The 27928-nt window shown below is 42.8% G+C and overlaps 1 protein-coding gene across 3 annotated transcripts; it reads left to right on the plus strand.

Annotated features, from left to right (window-relative positions):
* The first annotated feature begins 970 nt into the window (after positions 1-970).
* Positions 971-26817, plus strand: LOC143282800 (MORC family CW-type zinc finger protein 3-like). Of its 3 annotated transcripts, XR_013055306.1 has the most exons (19): positions 971-1021; positions 2389-2461; positions 2871-3003; positions 3726-3952; positions 4533-4689; positions 6205-6346; positions 8812-8940; positions 10063-10188; positions 10941-11038; positions 11237-11332; positions 14301-14429; positions 16086-16169; positions 17565-17589; positions 18084-18167; positions 19674-19886; positions 20301-20356; positions 21276-21391; positions 22680-23664; positions 23805-26817. XR_013055306.1 is itself a non-coding variant. In XM_076588577.1 (18 exons), the coding sequence occupies exons 1-18, from the start codon at positions 986-988 to the stop codon at positions 23285-23287; spliced, it is 2532 nt and encodes an 843-aa protein (XP_076444692.1). In that variant the 5' UTR covers positions 971-985; the 3' UTR covers positions 23288-26817. The 3 variants fall into 3 exon arrangements, 2 of the variants coding, with proteins under 2 accessions (XP_076444692.1, XP_076444694.1); XM_076588577.1 differs by having other exon boundaries at positions 22680-26817; XM_076588579.1 differs by having other exon boundaries at positions 19695-19886; positions 22680-26817.
* The last annotated feature ends 1111 nt before the right edge of the window (positions 26818-27928 follow it).

Consider the following 27928-nt stretch of genomic DNA (forward strand, 5'->3'; position numbering starts at 1 on the left):
GCTTACCTTTTTACTCCCAATAAACAATTTGTAAAAACTAACAGATTGAACACAGGTAATGTTTCTGTGAGATGCCAGGCTTGCACATCAGCATATCTGGAGCAGTTCATAATGAAATGGAATTTTGAAAATATCAACCTTTTGTCACATTTTCTTTAGAAACATTTTTTTTTTTTTTTTTTTTTATCAAGGGAAGTACTGTAATATAATCTGACCTTAATCAAAAAGGATAGGCTGTATCACCATAACATTAAAAATCAAAAACCCTTTGTCAAATTTTCTTTAGAAATGTTTCCCAAGGGAAATACTGTAATATAACCTGACCTTAATCAAAAAGGATAGGCTATATCACCATGACATTAAAAGTCAGCACTTCAAGATCTGTTTATCATGTTGTTGCAACAAACCACTACACAGTCAGCATAACAAATATATGAACCTATTAGAAAGGATACATATTGACCATGAAGTCTTTAAAAAGCAAACTTCAACATAGTTATATATTTTCAGCTGGAAACTGAAAAATAAAATTTCATTGTTCAAATAGCTTAAAACAATTTTATACACACAAACATACACATGCACACATGCTCCTATGTATGCAAGCATGCGCCTGTGCACACTCACACACATGTATACATACATACACACATGTGCATGCATTGCCACACGTCCATCCACCCACCCACCCACCCACACAGTGATGCAGACACAAGCAGGTGTACAGCATCAACACATACTGCCTGGAATGATGTCATCAAAATTCTGTAGTTAATTATACGTCGTATGTGCATGCAGTGGCGGGGAGGGGGGGGGGGAGAGAAAAAGAGAGTGATGGAGAGAGGCAAGGTAGAGTGGGGGCCGGATGGGGTGGGGTATAGACATGGGCATCTAAAGATAATTATAGCATCTTCGACAGTTTTTGTACAAAAAGACACCGGAACTTTCGCTTTTTGCCTCCAAGCAGAAATCGGATTTATCGAAAATGGCGACCCTGACCCGAGGGATTCCCTTGTCGAAGGTAATGTTATGAATATTTTGAGAAGTGACAGCAATGGAAAGCACTTCGCAATTGATGTAGTCGTTTGCTTGTGTCAGTGACAAAAAATAAATACTGCGCACAATTTTTTCGCCCAAGTTTTGAACAATTTACAGTCATAACGATGCATCTGACGATCTGAAAGCCTGTGCATTTCGGTTACAAGTACTTGTAACCAATATCTTGGCATTACTTCATCAGCCATGTGAGAACACTTCTCCCACCATCAAAGACCACCAAGCTGATGATTTGACAGCTGTTGTTCCATTAACTGTTGTTATGGGAAGAGGGAGCATAATCATACAATACATTCGTCTCTGTTGTTTCTACTGTGAAAATGAAAACTGGCTGTTGTTTCTTCAAAAACAAACAAACAAAACAACAGCAACAACAGCAAACAAACAAAACAAAACAAAACAAAACAAAAACCCCCAAAAACAACAACAACAACAAAAAACAACAAAAACAAACAAACAAAAAAGCACAAACAAACAAAACAACAACAACAAAACCAACAACAACAACAACAGCATCGCAGCTTGTGGAGAAACCCGCTTGCTGCTTTTGTTGATTCACCACACTGGTGTTTTGATTTTCTTTTTGATATGGAAAATGACAGCATGCATGAACAGGTGGGAACGTAAGACCTGAACTGCCACACATGCAGAAAGTAATTAATTCAAATCCTGATGGTGAACAGGCCTTGCAAGAGGCCTCAAGCACCACAAATTCAAGTGTTCTCTCACCATTATAATACATTATTTATACTATAGAAAAAATCCAAACATGGTTTTCTCCAGACCTAAAGTGGTAGAAAGTGAAAGTCGTTTTTAATTTTATAATATTAGTGAGATTCTTCAGTGGTACAGTCTTTGTAGAACTTATCATTGATGAATTGAGCCACCTGGTGCTAGATGGTCTTGGCTTTTTGTCAGTCTGACATTTTTCTGTTGTTTCTGCTTGATGTAGTATGTATGTTTTTTGGTTGTTTTCATTCATTTTATTTTTTATTGTGTGTTTTTGTGTGTGTGTGTGTGATTAGATGCAGGAACAATAGTAATCTTGCAATGAATAGTTTAAGATGATGGTGTATGTCTGTTTATTATTTAAATTTATTATTGATAAAGAAAAGGGGGTTGGGGGGTGGGGGTGGGGGGGATTGAAATGAGTGGTCCTATCCACTGTTTTATGCAATGAAATATGTACATATGTACTTGTTGCACTTCTCCACAATACGTAAAAGCTCCATTGCTGTATATTGTTTTTGTAAGAAGTTACCCAGCTTCTTTCACTCCAGTTAAATAAAATCATTTGTTTTTCAGTACAGAATTATTCTTTGTATCCTACAGATTTCTCCCAAGTTTTTACACTCCAATGCCACCTCACACACTGGACCATTCTCAGCTATTGCTGAACTCATTGGTAAGTTTCTGAGAGAGTCAATCAAGTTAATGGGAAGAAAGTAAAGTTACACATCTGTCCATACTCATTTACTGTCTACATAATGACAAGGTTCACATTTCTTAATCTTATGTAATCTCTCATGTGACATGAAAACTTTTGCAGTTGAAAGATGTCAAACTAGTTGAATCATAAAAATCAGATCTGAAGGACTTTAGTTTTGTAATTCATCATTATCATTGCTTTCATCATCAATGTAATTATTATTACTACTATCATTATATACATTATCATTTACTGCTGTATTCTCCTAAAATGGTACAGATTAACCATGTTTGATTTCCTGTGATTGTAATCCAGAATATATTCTCTAATTCTGCCAAAAGACTTGTCCCTTCTTAACCTAATACATTTGTTTCAATGTGTGCAGACAATGCCTACGACCCGGATGTGTCAGCCAATGAACTTCATATTGGAAAGTGTGTCATCCATGGCAAGCCTTGCCTTGTCTTTCAGGATGATGGCTCTGGCATGGACTATGAAAGCCTCTTGAAAATGCTCAGGTAGGTGCAGCTGTTGAGTCACAAATACTATAATAAGAAGAAATCAATTGAAAGAGATTTTAAGGGGAGATGATTAGATGGACTGCAGTGTGTGTGTGTGTGTGTGTGTGTGTGTGTGTGTGTGAAAGTGAGGATTGTAGGACTGATGGCAGATTATGATGATGGTAGCAGATAGAGGATCAGTACTGGTAACAGTTGTGATGATCTCATGCGTAGTAGATCTATAGATTTAGGGCGGGTTGTGATATTTGTAGCTGATGTTAGAACTTTGTAATGATTGTAGCAGATGCATGTTATGATGACAATTGGGGGACTGACAGCAGGTTGGTAATGGTATGACCTGACTGTAGCAGATTGTGATGATGCAGCTTGTGACAGCTGTAGAGTGATTGACCTTGTAAATCTATGGCAGATGGTACGACCCATTAAAAAAACAAAAACAAAAAAAAAACAAGAGAGAGAGAATAAATTCATTCACAAAATTGTTCTAGTTAAAGATTTTCTGTGATTGAGTAATCAGTATGGATAAAACTGATCTGTTGTTAAGTTTTGTCATTGGATGCCATGTTTGTTGCAATAATAACTTGATATAATGATGGTTTGGTTGTGAAAAATCTTTAGAATTCCTTTAAAAAAGAAAAAAAAAAAAGAAAAAAAAAAGTTTAAATGGCATTGTGTTTTCACCGAATGATTTCCTTGCATGACTTTTTTGTCCTGTACAGTTTTGGGTACTGTGATAAAACTGCCTTTGAAAGCAACCCCAACCACCTTCCCATTGGTCATTATGGCAACGGGTTCAAGTCTGGCTCCATGCGTCTGGGGAAGGATGCGCTGGTGTTCACAGTGTGCAAGAAGAGTGCCAGTGTGGGCTTTCTGTCCCAGAACTACCTGGAGACTATCGGCGCTGACTGTGTCTTTGTGCCCATGATAGAATACCGACTACCTCACTGTATCCTTGTCGTTAGCTGTGTGTGTGTGTGTGTTTGTGTGCGTGTGTGTGCGTGTGTGTTCATGTACTCATGTACAATATTCCATATGACATACGTATGTGTGTTATTGTGTTCAGCTCAGCATTGTGGAGGTCCTTATGCCTGATTAAAAACGTAACACATAAGAATGTTTAGCATTGCTGTGCACCATCATCTGACTGTTGTAACTTATTGACTGAAATATATGCATATATGCATATCCCATTAAAGAAAAAGAAATGTCTTCAGTCTCCCTCTTGCTTCCTTTCCCTCAAGAGTCTTATCAATTGAGACATGTATGCATATCCCATTAAAGAAAAAGAAATGTCTTCACTTACCCTCTTTGTTCCTTTTCCCTCTGAAACACCCCTTGCCCACCCCCTCAGCAGTGTTGTCCTTGCATTATATTGTATTGTATAGTATTTTATTACTCTTTTTGTCACAACAGATTTCTCTTTGTAAAATTTGGGCTGTTCTTCTTAGAGCGCATCGCTACACTGAGAGTGCCACCCTTTTCTTTTTTCAATAATTATTGTTAGTTGTTTTCCTGAGCAGCGGCAGTGGAGCGAATCAAGTCGCAAGAGTCCCGCAACAACCTGGAAGCTATCATGAGCCACTCCCCGTTCCACTCCGAGCAGGACCTGAAGGCAGAGCTGCAGACCCTGCGCAATGGTCGCACTGGCACCGGAACCAAGATTGCTGTTTACAACCTGCGAAGGTATGATATGATATGATATTGATCCTTATATAGCACCTATCCTAGTTTGGAGACCAAGCTCTAAGCGCTTTACAAACATGGGGTCATTTGCTCAACAGGCTGCCAACCTGGGAAGAGCCGACTGACGGCTGCCATTGTAGGGCGCTCTTTGGTTTCCTGTTTCATTTCAGATTTTAGGCATGCACACTCAGACAGACATGAAACATTTTTTACGTGGTTGACTTTTCATTTATTTACCCTGCCATGTAGGCAGAAATACTCCATTTTTGGGGTATGCATGCTGGGTATGTTTCCTTAACCCACCAGACGCTGACATGGATTACAGGATGTTTAACATGCGTATTTGATCTCTTGCTTGCATATACACATGAAAGGGGATCAGGCACTAGCAGGTCTGCACATATGTTGACCTGGGAGATCGGAAAAATCTCCACCCTATATCCACCAGGTGCCATTATGGAGATTTGAACCTGGGACCCTCAGATTGAAAGTCCAGCACTTTAACCACACAGGTATTGCACCCAAAGGTGATGTACTCTTTCTTGTAGAGAGTTGTTCAAGGTGTATGTTGCTTCATGGCGATTGAAGATGAATATTAAGAGGGAAGGAGAGAGAGAGAGAGAGGGAGGGCTGTTGATATTGCTGTAACTTGGGGATATTGGAATTAAGTCTTTTCTGTCAGAACAGCGTGAAACAGAAGCAACAACGGAGTGGTTAAAGTGTTGGACTTTCAATTTTATGGTCTGGGTTGAAATCCCAGTCATGGTTGCTGCTGGTTTAAGGGTTGAAATTTCAACAGATGTGCAGACCTGCTGGTGTTTGAACCCCCTTGTGCGTATACACATCCAGAGAATCAAATGCATACATTTAAAAATCCTGTTGTCCGTGTCAGAAATCAGTGAATTTTGGATACAAGAACATACACAGCACCCAACGAGCACACTGTCAAAAACGGAGCATAGCTAGCGGCCTACATGTTAGGAGTAATAAAAACAGTCATGCAGTTAAAGGCTCTCGTGTACATTCAAATGAATGGGGAGTACCATGCCACAAACACACTCACAAAAAAGAACAGTGTGTGACAGTTTCAGTTTCTCAAAAAGATGTTACTGCGTTCAGACAAATCCATTTACTTTACACCACATCTGCAAGGCAGATGCCTCACAGCAGCATATGCCCAGTGCGCTTGTCAGGCCTTGAGGGCATGCTTATATATGTACCTATCAGAGTGGACATCTTTTTACATAATTTGACCAGAGAACAACACTCGTTGTCATGGGTTCTTTTTCAGTGTGCCAAGTGCATGCTGCACACAGGATCTAAGTTTATCATCTCGTCTGAAAGACTGGACGCTCAGTTTGATTTTCCAGTCCAACTTGGGAGAAATGGCAAGAACGGGATTTGAACCCACAACCTCATGGACTCTCTGTATTGGCAGCTGAGCGTTTTAACCATTCTGCCACCTTCCTTCTGTGTGTGATAGACAGGGCACTGTACAGAATGTTGTGTGTGCAGACACAAGGACGGGAAGATGGAGCTGGACTTTGAGAGTGACAGCTCTGACATCCGGAACCCAGAGGCTCATGAGGTTGACCTGACCTCCGTCTATCACCGCACCACCCAGGTGGAGTCCTCCGAGCACATGCGCTCCCTTAGGGTAAGGCACCACATCATTGAAGGTTAGACGGGTTCAATAGCTGAGTGGTTAAAGCGTTGGACTTCCAGTCTGAGGGCCATGGGTTCGAATCTCGTTAACAGCACCTAGTGGGTAAAGGGTGGAGATTTTTCCGATCTCCCCAGGTCAGCATGTGTGTAGACCTGCTTGTGCCTGAAACCCCTTCGTGTGTATATGCAAGCAGAAGATCAAATACGTGCGATAAAGATCCTGCAATCCATGTCAGCATTCGGTGGGTTATGGAAACAAGAACATACCCAGCATGCACACCCCTGAAAACGGAGAATGGCTGTCTACATGGTGGGGTAAAAGCGGTTATACATGTAAAAGCCCATTCAAGTGAATGTGGGAGTTGCAGCCCACGAACGAAGAAGAAGAAATGAAGGTTAAAGATCAAAGCTCCCATAGCCTTATATGGCCATTGGGGTAGTGAATTCGCACCCACTGTGTCCAGGGCTTGGTGTCCGAAGGCCGGGGGCCCAGTCCTCTTCTCTTTTCCATTTTATTTAACCTTCCCTAGGTACATTCACACCTGGGTGGAGCAAGGAAAATTGGAGTTAAGTGCCATTTCAAAGTCATTTGGGGAGGGAAATATCCCATCTGAACATTCCTCTCTCTTGACAGAGCAAGAATTGCTTTGGGAGGAACCAGGCTGTTTGTAACAGACACGCAGTTAGTGCCCCATTGTCAACTGTGAAACAGTTTTGAGTTCATGTTTCAGAACAACACTGCTACCAGATAGAGGGACGATATATATTTTTTTGGTATTGTTACTTATGGCATGTCTTGTGATTGCTGTCTATCCATGTATATTGAAAATTACTACTGTTACAGTCTGGGTATGGGTTAGACTGTTTTATGTCGATATGTTGACACACAAAGAAAGATTGAGGATATTTGCTAAAGGAATATAGGTAGCAATTTGGTCTCTTGTTCTGTTCACCCCTCACCCCCACCACATTCTGCCATCCCCTAATACCCTGCTGTTCCACCCCCACACCTCAACCCCACCTTCCTGATCTCTTTGTGGTTTGAATGTTGGTTCACATCATCTCCTGTTGACCACGTTGTATGTGTGAGTGTGTGTGTGTGTGTGCATTTTACTTATATATACGATATATTCCCTTGATGTTTTTATTAATGTATTGTTGTGCAATACCTTATGGTCTTAACGTGTGTGTGCATGTGTGTGTGTGTGTGTGTATGTGTGTGGGTGTGTGTGTGTGTGTGTGTGTGTGCGTGTGTGTGTGTGCATGTGTGTGGGTGTGTGTATGTGTGTGCGTGCGTGCGCACATGTCATTTTTGCAAACTATACCCTTTTTTGTTGGATGTTTTCATTTGTTAATATTGTCGTGCAATACCCTATTGTCTTAACATGAGTGTGTGTGTGGCGGGGTTAGTATATCGTCAGCTATTGGGAATTCTTATTTGACTAGTTTTAATGTCTTCTTATGTTGCGCATGATGATTTTATGCCAGTGTTTACAACGGGCCTGTGATTGCACAATTTAATTTCCATGTGGATTAATAAAGTGTTTTTGATTTGATTTGATTTGATTTGATTTGATTTCTCCTCATGTCAGTCTGTGAGGTTGTTAGTATTGTTGTAACTGGAGGTTAGGGTTCAGCCTTTTCCTTCACAGTCTTTTGTCTTTTTTTTTGTTTTGTTTTTTTGCCACATTATGTTGGGCATATGCTGGGGGGTTTTTTTGTGTGTGTGTGGTCATCACTTCAAACTGCTCACCATTTCTCCTGCCTTGACAGTGGAATCTGCAGATAAAGGCCTTGTGCTGCTCTGTATGTGTGTATGTTTTTGTATTTATCAGAACAGCATTAATGAAAAATTATTGAATTTGATATATAACTATACATACTTACTGTGACCCACTGGTACAGACTCCGGCAGGGGTCTGGATTCTTATCCTGTCCTGACTACTGGTCTGCCATGCTGAGAAATCAAAAGTAGCTGCGGCTGATTGCTTTCCTCAGTAAAAACAACAACAACCTGCCTCCGTTATTTGAACTGAAGAAGCTCCCTCTTTTCTGGCAGCCATCTTGGTTTTCCTGACCTGTGCACATTTGTGGCTAAGTTTAAAAAAACACCTTTTTCTCCTTTCTCCTTTTCTGTCATTTCATTGACACCTTCAGTCCTTGTCTTTGAATGTAACCATGTTTGTTTTTGTATTTATCAGACAGCATAAGTGAATTTGACAATAAATGGCTGTGTACTGTGTGTGTGTGTGTGTGTGTGTGTTTGCATGTAAGTGTGTGTATGTGTGTGCTTGTGCGTGTGTGTGTGTGTGTGTGCATGTAACTTGGTAAGTGTGTGTATGTGTGTGTGTGCTTGTGCGTGTGGGTGTGTGACTGTGTGCGTGCGTGTGTGTGTGTGTGTGTGTGTGTGTACATGTGGATGTGTGACTGTGTGTGTGTGTATGTGTGTGTGTGCAGGTGTACTGCAGCATACTGTTCCTGAGGCCACGCATGAAGATCTACATCCAAGGGGTCAAAGTGAAAACCCAGCTCATCTCCAAGTCGCTGTCCAACACGGAGACGGACGTGTACAAGCCTACATGGCTGGTGAGTTCCCTCCTCTCTTGCATTGGTTGTGGATGGGCGCAATAGCCGAGTTGTTTAAGTGTTGGACTTTCAGTCTGAAGGTCCCGGGTTTGAGTCTCGGTTACGGCGCCTGGTGGGTAAAGGGTGGAGATCTTTCTGATCTCCCAGATCAACATATGTGCAGACCTGCTTGTGTCTGAACTCCCTTCATGTGTATATGCAAGCAGAAGATCAAATATGTATGTCAAAGATCCTGTAATTCATGTCAGCGTTGGATGGGTTATGGAAACAAGAACATACCCAGCATGCACATCCCCGAAAACGGAGTTTGGCTGCTTACATGGTGGGATGGAAACGATCATAACATGTTAAAGCCCACTCATGTACATACGAGTGAACGTGGGAGTTGCAGCCCCCGAACAAAGAAGAAGTAGTGTTGATTGTGTCACAATGTGTCTTCTGTTTAGTTAAAGTGTTGTGCTCCATGTTATTTTAAAATCTTATGGGCTATGGGAGTGTTTCTGTATTATGCAGATTTCTGTTTTGGTGTTTGGGCAGGATTTTTCTTCCTCTGTTTTTGGGGTGGATTCAGTATTAAGACATGTACTTAGGTCTTAGAGGCCCATGGACCCCAGTTGCCCCAGTCGCAAAAAACAAAAAAACCCAAAAAAACCCCAGTACTGCCACCAGTGTAATCTATCTTCTATGCCATGATGGCATCATTATGTCAGGGATTAACCCATGATCATTGCTGATACATATGTTAACAAAACTAGCAAATAGCATTGCTGATGTTTGTAATTAAGTGCCTTTACACTGCTGTGTTTTGTATGTTTTTGAAATTGGAAATAATAAATTTTTTTTTTTAAAGTTTACCTGAGTGATGGAATCAATCAAGCAAATAATATTGATAAAAAATATAAAATAATAAAAAGCAGAAAACAAGATACCAAGAATAGACCTGTATTACCATGTTAATTCTTCTTGCTGTCATTATTGATGTATGTCTGGTCAGAATGTAAAATTAAAAAAAGAAAAAGAAAAAAAAGATTAACAAAGAAAGAAGAAAAACCTGTGGTTTGTAATATGTACGAACTGGTCTGTTTGCCTGTTGTTGACATGATTGGTTGTGTGTGTGCACAGACCAAGCCACTGCGGATTACATTTGGGTTTTCCACCCAAGAACCAGTGAAGGAGGACTATGGCGTCATGTTCTATCACCGCAATCGTCTCATCAAGGCGTATGAAAAACTGGGCTGCCAGAAACAGGTCATTTACAGTCTGTTGGTGGTTTAGTTGTTATCTTGTGTGTGTGTGAGTGTTTGTGTGTGTGCGCATGTGTATGTGTGTGTGTGTGCATGTGTGCGTGTACCTGCATACTTGTTTAGTTGTAAAGTGTTCGTGTGTGCATGTGTGTGTGTGTGGTTGTGTGTGTGTGTGTGTGTGTGTGTGTTGTTGTTGTAAAGTATTTGAATATATATGTGTGTGTGTAGTTGTAAAATGTGTATTTATGAGTGTGGGAATATATAAGTGTGTCTGTATGTATATGTCTGTGTGTCTGTATGTATATGTCTATGTGTAAAGTCTGTGTGTGTTTGTGTGTTATGTGTGTCGGGATATGCAGATGTACTAATGTATAAGTTTTGTGGGGGTGTTCTTTGAACGAAAGAAAATCATGAAAAGATGGGGCATTCTCAGGTGCACCTGAATGATATTCAGGCAGGTAGAGAATTCAGAGGTGTACATGGGATTCCAGGATGTTCATAAAGGGGTGTTTAGGGACAAGGAATATTTCAAGAAAGCAAACATGATAAACCAAGTAAGTGTAATTTTACTTCAACCTCAAGAAATATAATAAACTGTTCTGTCTCAGGCATGCACACACCAACATATGCATAACACACATATAACACACGAACGCTGTGCACAGTGCACTGCAGGTGGGAACACAGATGCTTGTATAGTTGCTGACATGATGCGTACAGGTGTGTTAATTTCGATGGTTTGCTATCTGATGGCAGCCCAACGACCTTGGCATTGGCGTGGTGGGCGTGGTGCAGGTGGACTTTCTGAAGCCAATCCACAACAAGCAGGACTTTGAGAAAGATGAGAAATACAAGTGAGCTGTGCCCAGTGTCAGTTGGCTGGGGCTGTTTGTGTGTTCTTTGTGTGCGTGTGTGTGCATGTGCTTGTGTTTTTGTTTGTTTGTGTGTGTGTGTGCAAGTACTGATATTTGTATTTACATGTGTGAGTGTTTGTTTGAATCTGTAGGCCTGTCTGTACAATGATGTCTATACAGTCATGTTTATTTGTGCAGTGCCATAATGTCCTCCATTAGTGTGAAGCTGAATGATTACTGGAATGAGAAGAAGAACGGGTCAGCCACCTGCCGCCAGCCTGAAGCCACCCCAGGGTCAGTGCCGACTCCCTACCTGTCTGTTACCTTCCTCACCTGTCTGTTACCTTCCTTACCTGTCTGTTACCTTTCCTGTCTGATACCTGCCTCACCTGTCTGTTACCTTCCTTACCTTCCTCACCTGTACCTGTCTGTTACCTTCCTTACCTGTCTGTTACCTTTCCTACCTGTCTGATACCTGCCTCACCTGTCTGTTACCTTCCTCACCTTCCTCACCTGTACCTGTCTGTTACCTTCCTTACCTGTCTGTTACCTTTCCTACCTGTCTGATACCTGCCTCAACTGTCTGATACCTTCCTCACCTTACGCACCTGTACCTGTTACCTTCCTTACCTGTCTGTTACCTTTCCTACCTGTCTGATACCTGCCTCAACTGTCTGTTACCTTCCTCACCTGTCTTTTACCTTCCTTACCTGTCTGTTGCCTACCTTACCTGTCTGTTACCTACCTTCCTTACCTGTCTGTTGCCTTCCTCACCTGAATGATACCTTCCTCACCTGTCTGCTACATTCCTCACCTGTCTGTTACCTACCTTCCTTACCTGTCTGTTACCTTCCTCACCTGTACCTGTTTGTTACCTTCCTCACCTGTCTACTACATTCCTCACCTGTCTGATACCTTCCTCAGCTGTACCTGTCTGATACCTTCCTCACCTGTACCTGTCTGATACCTTCCTCACCCTACCTGTTGGATACCTTCCTCACCTGTACCTGTTTGTTACCTTCCTCACCTGTCTACTACATTCCTCACCTGTCTGATACCTTCCTCAGCTGTACCTGTCTGATACCTTCCTCACCTGTACCTGTTTGTTACCTTCCTCACCTGTCTACTACATTCCTCACCTGTCTGATACCTTCCTCAGCTGTACCTGTCTGATACCTTCCTCACCTGTACCTGTCTGATACCTTCCTCACCTGTACCTGTCTGATACCTTCCTCACCTGTACCTGTCTGATACCTTCCTCACCCTACCTGTTGGATACCTTCCTCACCTGTACCTGTTTGATACCTTCCTCACCTGTACCTGTTTGTTACCTTCCTCATCTGTCTACTACATTCCTCACCTGTCTCTGTCTAATACCTTCCTCACCTGTCTGATACCTTCCTCACCTTCCTCACCAGTACCTGTTTGTAACCTTCCTCACCTGTCCGATACTTTCATTACCTGTCTGTTACCTTCCTTACCTGTCTGTTACCTTCCTTACCAGTGTGTTACCTTCCTCACCTTTATGTTACCGTCCTCACCTGTCTTGTTACCTTCATCACCTGTACCTGTCTGTTACCTTCCTCACCTGTCTGTTACCTTCCTCACCTGTTTGATACAACCTCACCGGTCTGTTTTCTCATCTGTTACCCCCTTACCTTCCTGTTGCACCCTCACATGTCTGTAATCCCATTCACCTGTCTTTTTACCCCTCACCTGTCTGTCACACCCTCATCTGTCTGTCATACCCCTCACCTCTCTCTTATACCCCTCGCCTGTCTGTTATCACTCCCCTGTCAGTTACACTACTCACCAATCCGTTATCCTGTCATCTATTACACTCTCACACGTGTGTTACCCCCTCACCCGTCTCTAACCCAGAATGTGTTACTGGTCACATCAGCATGTGTAGCTATGTTTGTGTAGGAGGGAGAATGGTTTCATGTGTAAAACAAGAGAGGCAAGGTCTTCAAGACTCACTTGTGTGACACCTAAGAAAAAATTGAGTAAATTTAATTGTTAAAATGTGTTCTGTATTTGCTATTATAATGCTTCAGGTTAAAAAAATAGAAAAAAAAGGAGTGCAGATTTGAAATCGGCATGTTCGGGTGGGAAGAAATTGTCTTACTCACTGCACTATTGCGGATCCATGAATGACGTTCAAAAATTAACATTTAAACATGCTTTTTTTAAGGGCAATAAATCGATTGTGGTATTCAAAGTGATAATGCTGTTTAAATCATATTATTTTGGTGTATCTCGGGCATTCAAAAATTCTTCAAGGGCAATTTAGAATTCTTTAAAGTCGCGGTTCAGGAGACGTGGCTATCGCCACAATCACACTGCAACATTTAGCCATTTTTCTCTGGATCTAGATAGGTGTACAAGTTTAGTTATACCCGCCAGAAAGTATGACACAGTCGATTCAATTTCTCTTTTATGTCCATTCTAGTTAATTGAGTATCCATATGCAGTAAACACGTCGATGATGTAGTCTGTGTCACTGTATGTGTTCTGTCCAGAATTTGTATTTCTTTCCATTTAATTGCGAACAAGAAAATCGAGGTCACACCATCTACTCACTAAGCTTCACCAATGCTACTGCAACTGGGATGTGGTAATATAGTGTTTTCGGATTCCTGGAAATGGCCTCAACAAAATGAATAGTTAATGATGCAGGAAACACGGCTTAATTCGGGAGACTTACAAACTCGTATTGGTATGACTGTGAAGATTTTTTTTCCTACTATTTTTAAGCCAAATTTGGTTTTGATGGACAAAGTATTTCCAGAGAAAATGGCAATGTTAAAGTGTACCACGGACACACAGGCACACACACATAGACAACCGAACACCGGGTTATAACATAGGCTCATTTTGTTTACCCAAGTGAGTCTATGATGTTTGGTCTATCAGAACATGTCTGCAGTTACATCAGCATATGTGGCAATGTTGGTGGAGGAGGGTGCATGGTCAAGGTGTCACATGTAAAATGATGTGTGATGTATGTGAAGGCCTGACCAATGCATTTGGTTTGTGTAGAGATCAGGCATCTGTTTCATTTGTTAAAAAAAAATAAAAAAGCATATGTGGCATAACATAACATGGATCAGTTGCATACTTTGACACCTGCTCAAAACTGAAATTGAACCTGAACGTGTTAGCAGTTACACTGACAGTTGAAGCATTGCATGTGGAGCTGGGAGAATGACAATGTGTGTAGAATGTGTGGTGTGATCAGATGAACGGGTGGTGTTTTCAGGCAGTTACCTGACTGGCTGTGGGTGCAGTGCGAGCGATGCCTCAAGTGGCGGCGTCTGCCCGACACTGTGCGCTCCAACCCTCTGCCCGACCAGTGGCTGTGTTACATGAACCCTGACCCCACCCATAAGTGAGTGACGCCCTGTGATTGGCTACCTCCTGGTTTCGGATCAAACTACCCGAATGAAGAGTTCAGTAGTATTGAATGTTTGATTATCCCCTGAAAATGGAGTATGTCTGCCTAAGTGGCAGGGGTAGAACTGTCATGAATACATGTAAAAGCCCACGTATTTCAGTAAATGTGGGAGTTGCAACCCTCAAATGAAGAAGAGAAAGAAGAAGAAAGTATAAATTTGTGAAGTGAGCATTTGATTCTGCATCTAAACCTGAAAAAAATGTGCTAAGCACAGTAAAAGAAATGTACTAAGCACAGTAAAGTCTTATTCTGAGATGTAAATTGAGAAGGAAGGAACGTATGCTTGTGTATCTCATTCATACACGCACACAAAGATACAGACTTTGCCGTTTTGGTCAGGATATTTCAGCAACACTTCCAAGTGAATTACCCTCGACAGTGTGGTCTGAGTCTTTGGGCCCATAGCACGCTCAGCTCTGGGTAGAAGCTGGCCACGGGCAGGAAAAAAACCCCCACCTATTAATATGGGATTCAGATCTTGTCTCCTCCCAGTTGTTGGAACATGACGCTAACCACTTTGCTACAGTGGCTGGTTTCCTGTACTCCTTGCACCATCTGACATGTTTCCCTGTAAGCTTTGTGCTGAACTTGTTTGTTTGCAAAGGGGCGTGTCCCGATACCACTTGTCACCAGCCACTACTGTTGAAGTGGATCATCACAGTTACCTACTTTCACAGAGCCGCAACAGTCAAGGGAACATTGACATACTTTCACAAAGCCTCAGCAGTCATGGGGAACATTGACCTACTTTCACAGGGCCTCAGCTGTCATGGGGAACATTGATCTACTTTCACCGAGCCTCAGCAGTCATGGGGAATATTGACCTACTTTCACAGGGCCTCAGCAGTCAAGGGATTGAATTAAATGAGAGTTTGCATTCTCCACTAATTGGTCATGCTCTTGGTTGTGTGTGTTTCTGTGGACAGTCACTGTAAACTGTTTATTGAGTGAAGAAAGAAACTGATATCCTGCAGAGACAGTTGCAGTATTTTGTGAAGATTTAGATTTTTGTTTGTGAAGAAGTGAATTTTTGTGTGTGTGAAGCTATGGATTTTAATGTTCTTTAAAGCTAGCTCAAATTCAGGAGTATATTGGCTGTCAGGGAACATCTTCCTGGTTTTTTTTCTGTTCGTTGAAAGTTTGGGGTGTTCACTGATGGCTCATGTGGGTGCCTGAACCCCCTTTGTGTGTGTACACACGCTCAGGATCAAATATGCATGTTAAAGATCCTGTAATCCATGTCAGTGTTCGGTGGGTTATGGAAACAAGAATATACCCAGCATGCACACCCCCGAAAATGGAGTATGGCTGCCTAAATGGCAGGGTAAATGAACAAAACAGTCATACACGTAAAATGTTACATGCCTGTATGAGTTTGTATGTGTGTGTAGCTGAGACCTGATTGGATGACACAGAAAACGAATGACAAGTGCCCAAATGGCAGCTGTCAGTTGGCTCTACCCAGGTAGGCAGCCTGCTGTACAAATGATTCCGTGTTTGTAAAGCACTTAGAGCGTGGTCTTTGACCGAGGATAGGTGCTATATAAGTACACATATCATGTTCCGTGTGTGTGGTGCACATGTTGACAGCCGCTGTGACATTCTTGAGGAACCAGAGGATGAGGATGAAGCTGTGCAGCGACCTAGTTACGCCAAAACCTTTAAAAGGAAATTGTGAGTGCTTTCCACCATATGTTGCTTTTGATGGAAACTTTAAAAAAAAATTTTTGCATATGCAGTTCTTATATACACACATGCACGCACACACGGTTTGTAAAATTATAAACGAATTTGATTAACAGCTCTCAGCTCACAACTTTCATTCATACAAATGTACTTTTATACACATGCACATGATTATGCACACACAGTTTATTGTTTGTAAGTAGATTTGACCAACTGTACTTACCTTGCATTTGGATTGAAACTCACAACTTTCATTCATACAGATTGCACATGTATACACATGCACATACACACACAGAGTGCAATTTTGTAAATAAAGACAAGGATTGTTTATCTTGCATTTGGATGGAAATTCACAGTTTTTATTCATACAAAACATGCGCATATATACACAAACATATATGCACAGTGTTTGGAATTTTACAAGTGAATTTGACTAACAGCACTTGTCTAGCATTCTGAAAAGGGTTCTTTACATGTGGGCCACTCATCAGAAGTGGGTGCCACTTTCCTTACAAAGTATGCTGTAAACTAATCCACAGTTTTTTACTTCTTTTTTTTTTTTTTTTCACTTTGTTTCATTTATTTATTATTTCGAATTTCACACCCCTTTCTGACCAAACACAGTGGTTATTATCATCAGTGGATGGGAAATGTTTTGAACATTCTTTTTTAATGTTTATAGTTTTATTTAGAGGCCCAGTTTGAGCATGGTGTTGTGTCCCATGGGAAAGGTGTTTTACTCTTGATTTTCCTCACTTCTCTCAGGTGTGAATGAGTACCTGACTTCAGTTGGGGAAGGTAGAAGTGGAGTGATGGCCTAGAGGTAACACGTCCACCTAGGAAGCGAGAGAATCTGAGCATGCTGGTTCAAATCACGGCTCAGCCGCCGATATTTTCTCCCCCTCCACTAGACCTTGAGTGGTGGTCTGAACGCTAGTCATTCGGATGAGACGATAAACCAAGGTCCCGTGTGCGGCATGCACTTAGCGCACGTAAAAGAACCCACGGCAACAAAATGGTTGTTCCTGGCAAAATTCTGAAGAAAAATCCACTTTGAAAAACAAATTAAACTGCACGCAGGAAAAAATACAAAAAAATGGGTGGCGCTGTAGTGTAGCGATGTGCTCTCCCTGGGGAGAGCAGCCCGAATTTCACAAAGAGAAGTCTGCTGTGATAAAAAGAAATAAAATACGAATAGAAATACAAATAGACACAGTGGAAGTGGGGGATTCAGCCCCACCTTCCAAAGCTGAACCCTATGTGAATTCACTGCCGTGACAAAACCTATGAGACTTTTAACTTTTAAGTTTATTTGGAACAATTTTGACATTTTCATGTTGTTTTGAACATGATTTATCAGTCCTTTTTTCTTTTCCCCAGAGAGGAAAAGAAACGGAAAAAACAGGTGAGGCTCTTTGATCCATTTTATTTTAAGCAGCATGTTTGATGCTCCAGAAATATCTTTGAAAGTAGTTTGGCAGGGATTTGAAAAGAAGCGAGTCATTGAATTCTGTGTTCCTGTTTGATACACGTAAGTCTGCAGAACAACTGTAGTAGCAGTGTGTATTTCAATGCTTATGCTAGAATGGCTGATGTTTATAATGCACATGTGTACATGTTTACCATGATTATTGACTGAACATGCAGTCATGCTTACATGTGTCAAGATGATGTATGGTCATGTTGATTGTTTCTTAAGTTGTACATTTGTTTACCGTGTGTGTCAAATTAATGTGTGTGTGTGTGTGTGTGTGTGTGTGTGTGCATACTATAAACATGTGCAGTGAGCTTCCTCTGAAAAAAACCAAGGTTTTGTGAATGCTGTGCATTATTGTCAGTGTGTAAAGTGTGTTGACAACACACATTAAGGGCAGAAATTTATTACTATGTGACCTGCAGGCGGACATAGCGGCGAAGGAGGCGGAGCTGAAAGCCAGGGAAGAGAAGCTGTTGGAGGCACAGAGACAGCAGGAGATGAATGAGGTGAGATCTACCTCCCATACCTGACACACACAGGGAATACTGTGTCCATGAAAGAAAGGGCAGACTACGTAGTTCTTCAAGAATTTAATTGTGCAGTTCACTTTCAGCACTGTTTGTTGTCACAGCCGAGTGGTCAAAGCTTACGACTTCCAGTCCAAGGAGTCTGGGTTCTGGTTGCGTCTCTGCTGGGTTAGGGGTGGAGGGTTTTTTTTTCGTTTTTTTTTGTTCTCCAATTCTCCAAGGTCAGCTTAGGTGCAGATTGTCTAGTGTCTGTACCCTCTTTATGCATTTACACATACAGAACATCAAGTATGATGTTAGACACAGGCATTACACGGCAGATTCTCTGAAGGCTTTGTTTCGTGATGTCCCTCTGTGGACGCTTATGGACTTCTTGAAAAAAGTGAGCAATTTTAATCAGATTTGAATGTTTTAAACTCTAGAAGGTTTTAAAACTTTTTGAGCGACAGCTTGAAGCAGTGATTTTGTTACGGATATTTATATAAACGCCTATCTTCGGTCAGAGACCAAGCTCAAAGCGCTTTACATACTCGGTGTCATTTGCACAACAGGCTGTCTACCTGGATAGAGCCGACTGACAGCTGACATTTGGCGCTCATCATTCATTTCCTGTGTCATTTAATCAGATTTCAAGAACGCATACATACACACTCAGACAGACATGTGACATTAGTTTTTATTATTATTATTTTTGTAACCTTGACTTGAAGTAGATGCTGACGTGGCGATAGCCGTGAGATGGCCATACTGGTCAGCGAAGCTCTAAGCACCATGATTTATTCTTTTTTAAAAGTATGCATTATGACAGTCTTACACAGTTATATGGATGCGCTCTGATACTCTCATACACACACAGTCATACATATGAGTACTTCTTTTTTGTTTTTGTTAATGACCCAGACCATACAGCATTAGAATTGTTGAGTGTGGTTGACAGCCGACATGAGAGACTTCAATTCTGAAAATATGGTAGTGAAGATGGGCAAGTCTGCATCCGTTTTCTTTGTCACAGTTTTAGAAAAGATACTCACTCTCCCTGTCATGCGCTGTTACTTATTGTTCACAGTGCAACACATCCTTCATAATGTACATTACACATGAATCATGTCTCACATATCACACATTTTATACACATTCTTAAAATAGAATCTCCTTATCAGGTATTTTCCATTTCACACGTTCATAAAGCCAAAAGAGTGTTTTCTCATCTTGCGTGTTGCATATTATCCGTGTCTCATACATACATTTCAGTGCACACTTTGGTCACACTCTTGTGTCAGAATGACACACATCTGGTGGATTCCTATCTTTCATGTTGCACATCATCCATGTTTCATACACACGCTTCACGCACACACATTGCTCACACTCTTGTGTCAAAATGACGCACATATAGTGGATTCCATCTTTCATGTTGCACATCCTCCATGTCTCATACACACATGCTTCACACACACACACATTTTGCTCACACTCTTGTGTCAGAATGACACACATCTTGCACAGGTGAGCAGCTCGGAGCAGAACAGCCACGACATTGCTCGGCTGCAGCGGGCGCTGTTGGAGGCGCGGAAGCGAGAGGAAAACCACAAGCGACTGATTGTGAAGATCCAGAACCAGAAGAAGCAGGTGGAGGATCAGCACAACTCCCTGATCGAAGCCGCTCGCAACCTCCGGTCGGTGCAGACCTCCGCCACGGTGAGTGCCAGTGTGACCAGACGTACCCCATGCTGGATTTTACCCAGGGCTCATTCTGGGCTTGTCTCCAATGACCCTCCGAAGTCATTTGTCGCCAGTCAAGCCTCTGTAACAAACACACTTTCTAGACTTGCCTACAAAAAGACGTACATGTCGTGTTCCACACATTTGCATGCATGCAGACACACACACATGCACAAACACAGGCAAAGGGATAAAGACACGGACACACATATGCAAGCTCACACATGCATGTCAGTGCGCTCAAACACACGCACGCACACACACACAAACACACTCACACACACAGTCATGTACACACACATGCACACATTCACACACATGTGCAGACTGACAAACTCAAAGAGGTGTTGACAGATGGTGTTGACAGGTAGACACATGGTGATGTTACAGGAGCTGTTGGAAGTGGCATCAGCATTGACAGATGACAGTCCTGTGTCCTCCACTAGGTGAGAACAAAGCTGTTTCATTGTTTTCATTGTTTCATCTACACCTTCCACCTTTCATCAGCCTCTGTGTTCATCTCCATACAAATGTGTCTTTGCCAGTGCTATGTTCATCTGTACAAAGGTGTATCATAGACAAAAATCAGTCAGTTCCACCCGTGAAGTGTTGTGGTGTTGGCCTAGAGTTAACGCATCCGCCTAGGAAGCGAGAGAATCTGAGCGCGCTGGTTTGAATCCCACAGTCGCCAGTATTTTCTCGCCCTCCACTAGATCACGAGTGGTCATCTGGATGCTAGTCATTCGGACAAGATGATAAACCAAGGTCCCGTGTGTAGCATGTAAAAGAACCCTCAGCAACGAAAGGGTTGTCCCTGGCAAAATCATGTAGAAAAATCTGCTTTGATAGGAAAACAAATAAAATTGCAGGCAGAGAAGAAGAAAAAAAAAAGAAAGAAAAAGGGTGGTGCCCTTAGTGTAGAGATGCCCTCTCCTTGGGGAGAGCAGTCAGAATTTCACACAGAGAAATCTGTTGTGGCTACTACTACTTTGTTCATGGGCTGCATCTCCCACATTCAGTTGTATCTACACGAGTGGGCTTTTATGTGTATGACCATTTTTACCAGCCATGTAGGCAGCCATACTCTACTTTGGGGGGTGCGCATGCTGGATATATTCTTGTTTCCATAAACCACCGAATGCTGACATGGATTACAGGATCTCCTAACATGCATATTTGATCTTCTGCTTGATTATATACACTAGGGGGTTCAGGCACAAGCAGGTCTGCATATATGTTGACCTGGGTGATTGGAAAAAATCTCCACCCTTTATCCACCAGGCATTGTCACTGAGATTCGAACCCTGGAACCTCAGATAGAAAGTCCAATGCTCTAACCACTGGGCCATTGCCTGTGTGTTGCAGCCTGGGGCAGAAGCGGTGGTGCTCCAGTGAGGGTGGGGTCAGCAGGAAGGTGATGAACATCACCACTGACCAGGGGGACACCGTCACCATCGAGAGGGCCGACAGCGAGGACGAGGGTGAGAGGGAGGGGGGGCACACATGTGGTAGTTTTTGTTTGATGGGGTGTGTGTGTGTGTGTGGGGGGGGGGACTTTTTGGTGCATGCATGCATGATTTGTTAGACTAGCAGGGTAAGAGGATGGTGGTTTTGTGTGGGTGAGGGAGGGGTAGGTTCTTTTTGGTGCACACATGATTTGTTGGACAGTAGCCGGGTAAGAGGGATGGAAATATGCACATGGTGGTTTTGTTTGATATGGGGAGGGGGGGGGGATTTTTTCGTGTGTGCATAATTTGTTAGACTGTGGCAGTGTTAGAGGGAGATAAATAGATATTTTCACATATTGGTTTTGTTAGGCTGAGTAGCAGGGGTGGTGGGGGGGCGTGCACATGATTTGTTGGACTGTAGTAAGGTAAGAAGGAGGGCAATATGCACATGGTAGTTTTGTTAAGTTGGGGTTGGGGGGTATTTTTGGTGTGCATATGATTTGTTGTTTGACTGAAGCAGGGTAAGATGGAGGGAAATATACACATGGTTTTGTTTGACAGGTGGTGGGGGGTGGGCATGGTTTGTTGGACTTGCAGGGTAAGAGGAAGGGGAGGATACATATATTGTTTTGGTTGATGGGGAGGATGGGGGGGGGGAGTCTTTTTGGTGCGCACGATTTGTTAGACAGTAGCAGGGTAAGAGGGAGGGAAGAATGCACATGTTTCGATGGAGGGAAGGGAGGGGAGGATCTTTTTGGTGTCCACATGATATATTGCTTGACTGTAGCAGGGTAAGAGAGAGGGAAATATGCACATGGTGGTTTTGTTGGGGTGGGGGGGGTTGGAGGTTGTTCTTTTTGGTGTGCACATGATTTGTTGTTAGACTGTAACAGGGTAAGGGAGAGGGGGAAGGACACTTATGTTTTTTGTTGTTGTGTTTTCTGTTGTTGTTTTTTGATGGGGGGTGTGGTTCTTGTGTGTGTGTGTGTGTGCATGATTTATTAGACCACAACATGTATAATCTTGCATTATGTATAATTATGTTTAGGTTAATTTAGTTTTTTTCAATCCTCTGATGGAAAATTAGTGGAATTGTCAACAAGGTATGTCTGCATTCTCAGTGAGTGAATGTGTGTGTATTGGTTGTGGGCATGCTGTGTGTGTATGTGTGTTGTGCAATGTACATATCTTATGCCTGCATTCTTTGTGAATGAATATGTGCTCTGGTGTGTGTGTGTGTGTGTGTGTGTGTGTGTGTTTGTGCATATGTGTGTGTGTGTGTGTGTGTGTGTGGATGGGTGTGTGTGTGTGCGTGCTACAGGGGCGGAAGAGGAGACCCTCGACAGGTGCAGCTCTCCAGACACCGCCAAACCTCTCTCCGCCCCAAGCTCCGCTACTGCCGCCCCCAAACCCTCCACTTCCACGCCCACCACGACCCATCCTCGCCGACGACGACCCCGAGCTCGCACCTCCAGCTCTGCCAAGGTGAATGTTATTGATCTCACCATGGAGGAGGAAGAACCCAACACCACCACCGCCGCCACTACCACCACAGAAGCCCCAGATGTGAAGCCCGACGTGAACCAACTCCACCGGCGGTTGGAGACAGAGAGGCAGCAGGCGTCTAACACCACCACCACCAACAACAGTGGAGTGAAGGGTGGGAAAGGGGCTGGTGGTGGTGGCGCCGGTTCCAGACAGGTGAGTGGCGAGAGGGAGGTGAAGCAGGAGGAGGAGGTGGGGCAGCAGCTGTCTCAGCTGCAACAGAAGCATCGGCTACTGGCCCGGCGGTTCCGGAACCTGCAGCGCAACGTGCACAAGCTGCTGTCGTTCATCGTGCCGGACGTGGACCTGGGCACCGAGGAGGACATTGAGCACATTGTCACGGAAATGATTCGCGTCAACTGCAGCCAGAGCCAGGCGTCGTGATCCTACCCGTACTGCTTGCTGCTCATCACCACAGACTCTGTATCAGCCGTGCATAATGGTAGTGTAGTAGAGGTGACGTGTGTTGGGATAGGTGTGGACTGTACACACATACTTTCCATCAGCCCCACTGCACACCACAAACTTAGCATCAGCCGTGCACAACAGTAGTGTAGTTGAAGTGACGTGTGTTGTGATTGGTGTTGGCTGTACACACACACTTTCCATCAGCTGTGTACAACACAGTGAAGTCAAGGTGGCATGCTTTGTGACTGTTGTCGAATGTACACACCTGGTGTTGGTCACCTGGAGTGTCATCAGGCAGGACCTGTAGAACCGCTGACAGTTCAGGTGACAGGAAGGGACCACTGTCAGTTCAGGTGACAGACAGGGACCACTGTCAGTTCAGGTGACAGTTCAGGTGACAGGTAGGGACCACTGTCAGTTCAGGTGACAGACAGGGACCACTGTCAGTTCAGGTGACAGTTCAGGTGACAGGTAGGGACCACTGTCAGTTCAGGTGACAGTTCAGGTGACAGACAGGTACCACTGTCAGTTCAGGTGACAGACAGGGACCACTGTCTGCTCAGGTGACAGGCAGGTACCTGGATTGGACAGGTGTGTGTGATCTGTTGAGAGAGACTGGCATAATCCGCAGACAGCAGGGCCTTTCAGCATGCCGTCATAAAACCCAGGGAGGTTTCTGTCTGCACACGTTGACATGCTTGTGTCATCTACAGATGAATCAGATTGGGCAGGCGCTGTCCCAGGTGTGTAAAGGAACGGCTGCCCAAACCGGTGTCAGCAGCTACAGCCAGTTGTTGAAGACATTGGCAGGGCTGGAGGCTGGTTGGGCAGCGTGATTACTTGTGACTGTGGACTCTTCTTTTACCTCAGCCTGGCAAATAACACGGGTATGCCCCTAACACATTGCTAGTCAGGTGTTTAAACATTGTGTACTTTTAAGAGAGAGTGAAAGGGAGAATGTTTGTGTGTGTGTGTTTGTGTGCGTACGCGCTCACATGTGTATTTTAGTGGTCATTGACCCTCTTAGTTTGATTGCAATAAAAGTGTTATGGAATGCATGATGCTTATGTTTTTTCTGTTTACAATTTTATGTATACGTCATTTTCATAGCGTCTCATAGGATAAGCACTGTTTGTATTACCTGTAGTATTTACTCCCTGCTTCAAATTTCAGCAGAAAAAATTGGAAATCACAGCAATATGTATGTAATCCTGAGGGAGTGTTGGGTTTAAGTGTAACTGTGAGGAATAGCTGTTTCCATCGACAGGCTGAGAGGCAGGTGATAGTTCTGGAGGTCCTGTTTCATAGCACACAGTGCTGGAACTCCACTGCCTCACAGGACTGGATGGGGGGGTGGGGGTGGCGGTCTGCTAGTGATGAGTCCGCCTAAGAAGTGAATTCCAGATAACTGAGTACAATCAAAAGTGGATAACCGTGTACAATCAAAAGTGGATAACCGAGTACAATCAAAAGTGATATATGTATATATATGTATAAAAAATGTACATAAATGATTGTTCTATATCACTCTATATATTGTTACGGGTGTGTGTTTCTCTATTTGTGTATATGTGTGCATGTGTGTAAACGTTCAGTATCAATCCCAACTCCCATTTTGGGTAAAAATGTGCATGGGGTAAAATACCTTGTAAACACTCATCTCCCACTTTGAAAAAAAGCCCACTCGTTTGTTATACAAGTGAGGTTGGGAGTTGCAGCCCATAAATGAAGAAGATGATCTAAAATAGAACGCCTACATGAGATGTCGATGTGTCATTGGAAAACCTAGTGAGCACATGACATTATTCCATGATGTAGTGTCTTGTTTCAGTAGCTGTTATGTTCTCACTCCCAGGCCAGCCAGTGCTGTATGGTGGAACTACGGGAATGGGGCCCTAACTTCAGGGTGAACTTTGTGCACAGTGGGGCTGGGTGTTTACAGGGTGGTTTACGGTATGCATAAATTTTTGTAATTGTGTAAGCTTGTGATACACTGTGCTGTGATCCATGCTGACCTACAGTGATGAGGAACGTGTGTTAGACACATGGACACCCATCCGTGAAGGTACTACTGACAAGCAGGGAACAAACTGTTACTGTCCTTGATGCGTGCGTCTGCATGGATCAGTACTTATTGTCCGTTTTTCTTGGTGCTGCCTGGATGTATTTCCAGCTCTTTTCAAACGAAATATGCATGCCCTATCCTTTTCCCACACACATTGTATATTTGTTTCTTCGTTTCTTCATAAAGAAACAGGTAGAACTTCTCACAGATGGAAAGTCCCACAGCCTTTCATGACCATCAGGATAGTATTTGTATTTCTTTCTATTTCTTTTTGTCACATCAGATTTCTCTGTGTGAAATTCGGGCTGCTCTCCCCAGGGAGAGCACGTCGCTACACTACAGCGCCACCCATTTTTTTGTATTTTTTCCTGCGTGTAGTTTTATTTGTTTTCCCTATCGAAGTGGATTTTTCTACAGAATTTTGCCAGGAACAACCCTTTTGTTGCTGTGGGTTCTTTTACGTGCGCTAAATGCATGCTGCACACGGGACCTCGGTTTATCGTCTCATCCGAATGACTAGCGTCCAGACAACCACTCAAGGTCTAGTGGAGGGGGAGAAAATATTGGCAGCTGAACCATATCCACACTGTCTAGAGCTTGGCATGAGAAGGCACAGCCCAGTCCTCTCCTTCCGCTGGCTCCCCAAATGAAGTGAGGTACCCATTGAGGCATTCACACCTGGGTGGAGGGAGAAGAATCGGAATAAAGCGGCTTTCCCAAAGGCGCAACACCAAGTCAAAACAGGGCTTCACACTCTGATGAACACTGGATCAAAAGTCCAACACCTTACCGATCCTGCCATGGTGCCACGGATGATTAAGGATGGGAAACAAATAATGGTCAGTGCATAAAATTGGTCACTGCAGAAAAATGACATGAGGGTGCAATGTGTTTCTCAGGCAACACAAAACATACAAATGAAGACAAAGAGAGACTTTGATGAGCATGGATTTATGGTGTCTTGAACATTGTTGCATTTTGTAGATTGGTGTTTTAAAATTGTTTTATCTTTATTTAACGCATTTTGTTTTTATCAGATCGATATGGCATTTTGTACCGTAATCATTCTTCGTTTCCTTGCCCATTTTGATATCACTCTTGTGTTGAATTTTGTGGAAAGGCAGCAACAGACTTAAATTTTGTTCAAAACCTCAAAAACATTATGGATTTGCATGTGCGTGTGTGGTGTTCTAAGTGTGTGTTCGTGTGAATTGTGCTTGTTCATTATGTGTGAATGATTTGGGTTGGATGGCTGGTTGGGGTGGTAGTGCGTGTGTGTGTTTATGATGGCTGGTTATATGTGTGTGTGTAATCGTTGGTATTTGTGTTCTGAACATGGAATGTGTAAGGTGAATATTTTCAGATTTTGTATGGCCATTGTCACATTGTAGAAGGGGCGGAGTTTCCTTTTTTTCAGACAATAACTACAAACTCCTCCCCGCTATCCCCCTTCAAAAAATCTTCAGACCCCCTGCACCCCCTCCCCCCCCCAAAAAAAAAATCAAGCAGTGACCACAATTCCCCCACTCCTCCCCTCCCCTCCCCCTCCTGAAAAAAAGTAAATCTAAAGATGATAACTGCAACCACACCCCCAGCCCACCCATCAACTTTAAAAAAAAAAAAAAAATCTTCTTCAGGTAATAGCCAGTAACCACTACCCTCTCCCCTACACACCCAAAATCTACTTAAGCCATTAAGCACAACCCCAGCCCCACCCCACACCCATCCACACACCCACATCTTCTGTCTCCCTCCAATATCTTCTTCAGGCAATAACCAGAACCCTCCTCTGCCCCCCCCCCCCCCCCACCCCTCCCAACCCCTTAGAAAAGTCATCTTCAGACAATAGAATAAATAACCAGAACCAAGTCAGAACCCCAGTCAGTATGTTGTTCACCAGCAAACTGAAGATTTTTGTGAATGCAGTTCTTGCTTGGCAAGTTAGGACAGAAACATGTACACATATTAAAATACTAAATACTGACTGGGATTTGGAGAGTATTTTTTCTGTTTGTTTCTTGTTGGTGTTTTTGCCTGTGAAGAAGACACATTTTTTCTTGCGAAAAAATTGCTTTTCTGAATTGTATTGTCTGTTTAAAAAAAAAAAGTTATGTATCAGTGTGTTAGAGTAGTGTATTTGTTATTAAATTTAACTTAAAAAAAATATCCTTTGTTACACTTTTTACAATTTGTGTGTGTGTGTGTGTGTTACTAGAAATGCTTAGTTTGATTTAGAATAATTTATTATTGGAGAGATTTTTCTTTTCTTTCTTAATATTTTGTGTACTTAATGTTTTGGCTTTGGAAGAATATATTTTGCTCATGATCTCAAGTGATATTGATAGACACCCATGCGATGTGAAAGTGGAGACGTTTTCCATTGTGTGGTGTGTGGTGGGTGGGTGTATCAGTTAGCGCAGTGTGAAGTGTGTGCAAGACGGTGAAGTCATGCATACTGTACTGATTTGTCGGTATTTGTTCTGGAAAAGCAACAAAAATGTCACTGTTTTATGAAAATGTGAAAAAATATGTGTCTGTTTTGGAAAGAAATG

This window comes from Babylonia areolata, chromosome 6, assembly GCF_041734735.1.
Source record: "Babylonia areolata isolate BAREFJ2019XMU chromosome 6, ASM4173473v1, whole genome shotgun sequence".
Lineage (NCBI taxonomy): Eukaryota > Metazoa > Mollusca > Gastropoda > Neogastropoda > Buccinidae > Babylonia > Babylonia areolata.

Excerpts from the sequence above, each read along its gene's own strand:
- LOC143282800 (XM_076588577.1), top strand. The coding sequence starts at position 986 with ATGGCGACCCTGACCCGAGGGATTCCCTTGTCGAAG. Across the intron at positions 1,022-2,388 it reads GAGGGATTCCCTTGTCGAAG|ATTTCTCCCAAGTTTTTACA; the intron begins GTAATGTTATGA and ends TGTATCCTACAG. Across the intron at positions 2,462-2,870 it reads AGCTATTGCTGAACTCATTG|ACAATGCCTACGACCCGGAT; the intron begins GTAAGTTTCTGA and ends CAATGTGTGCAG.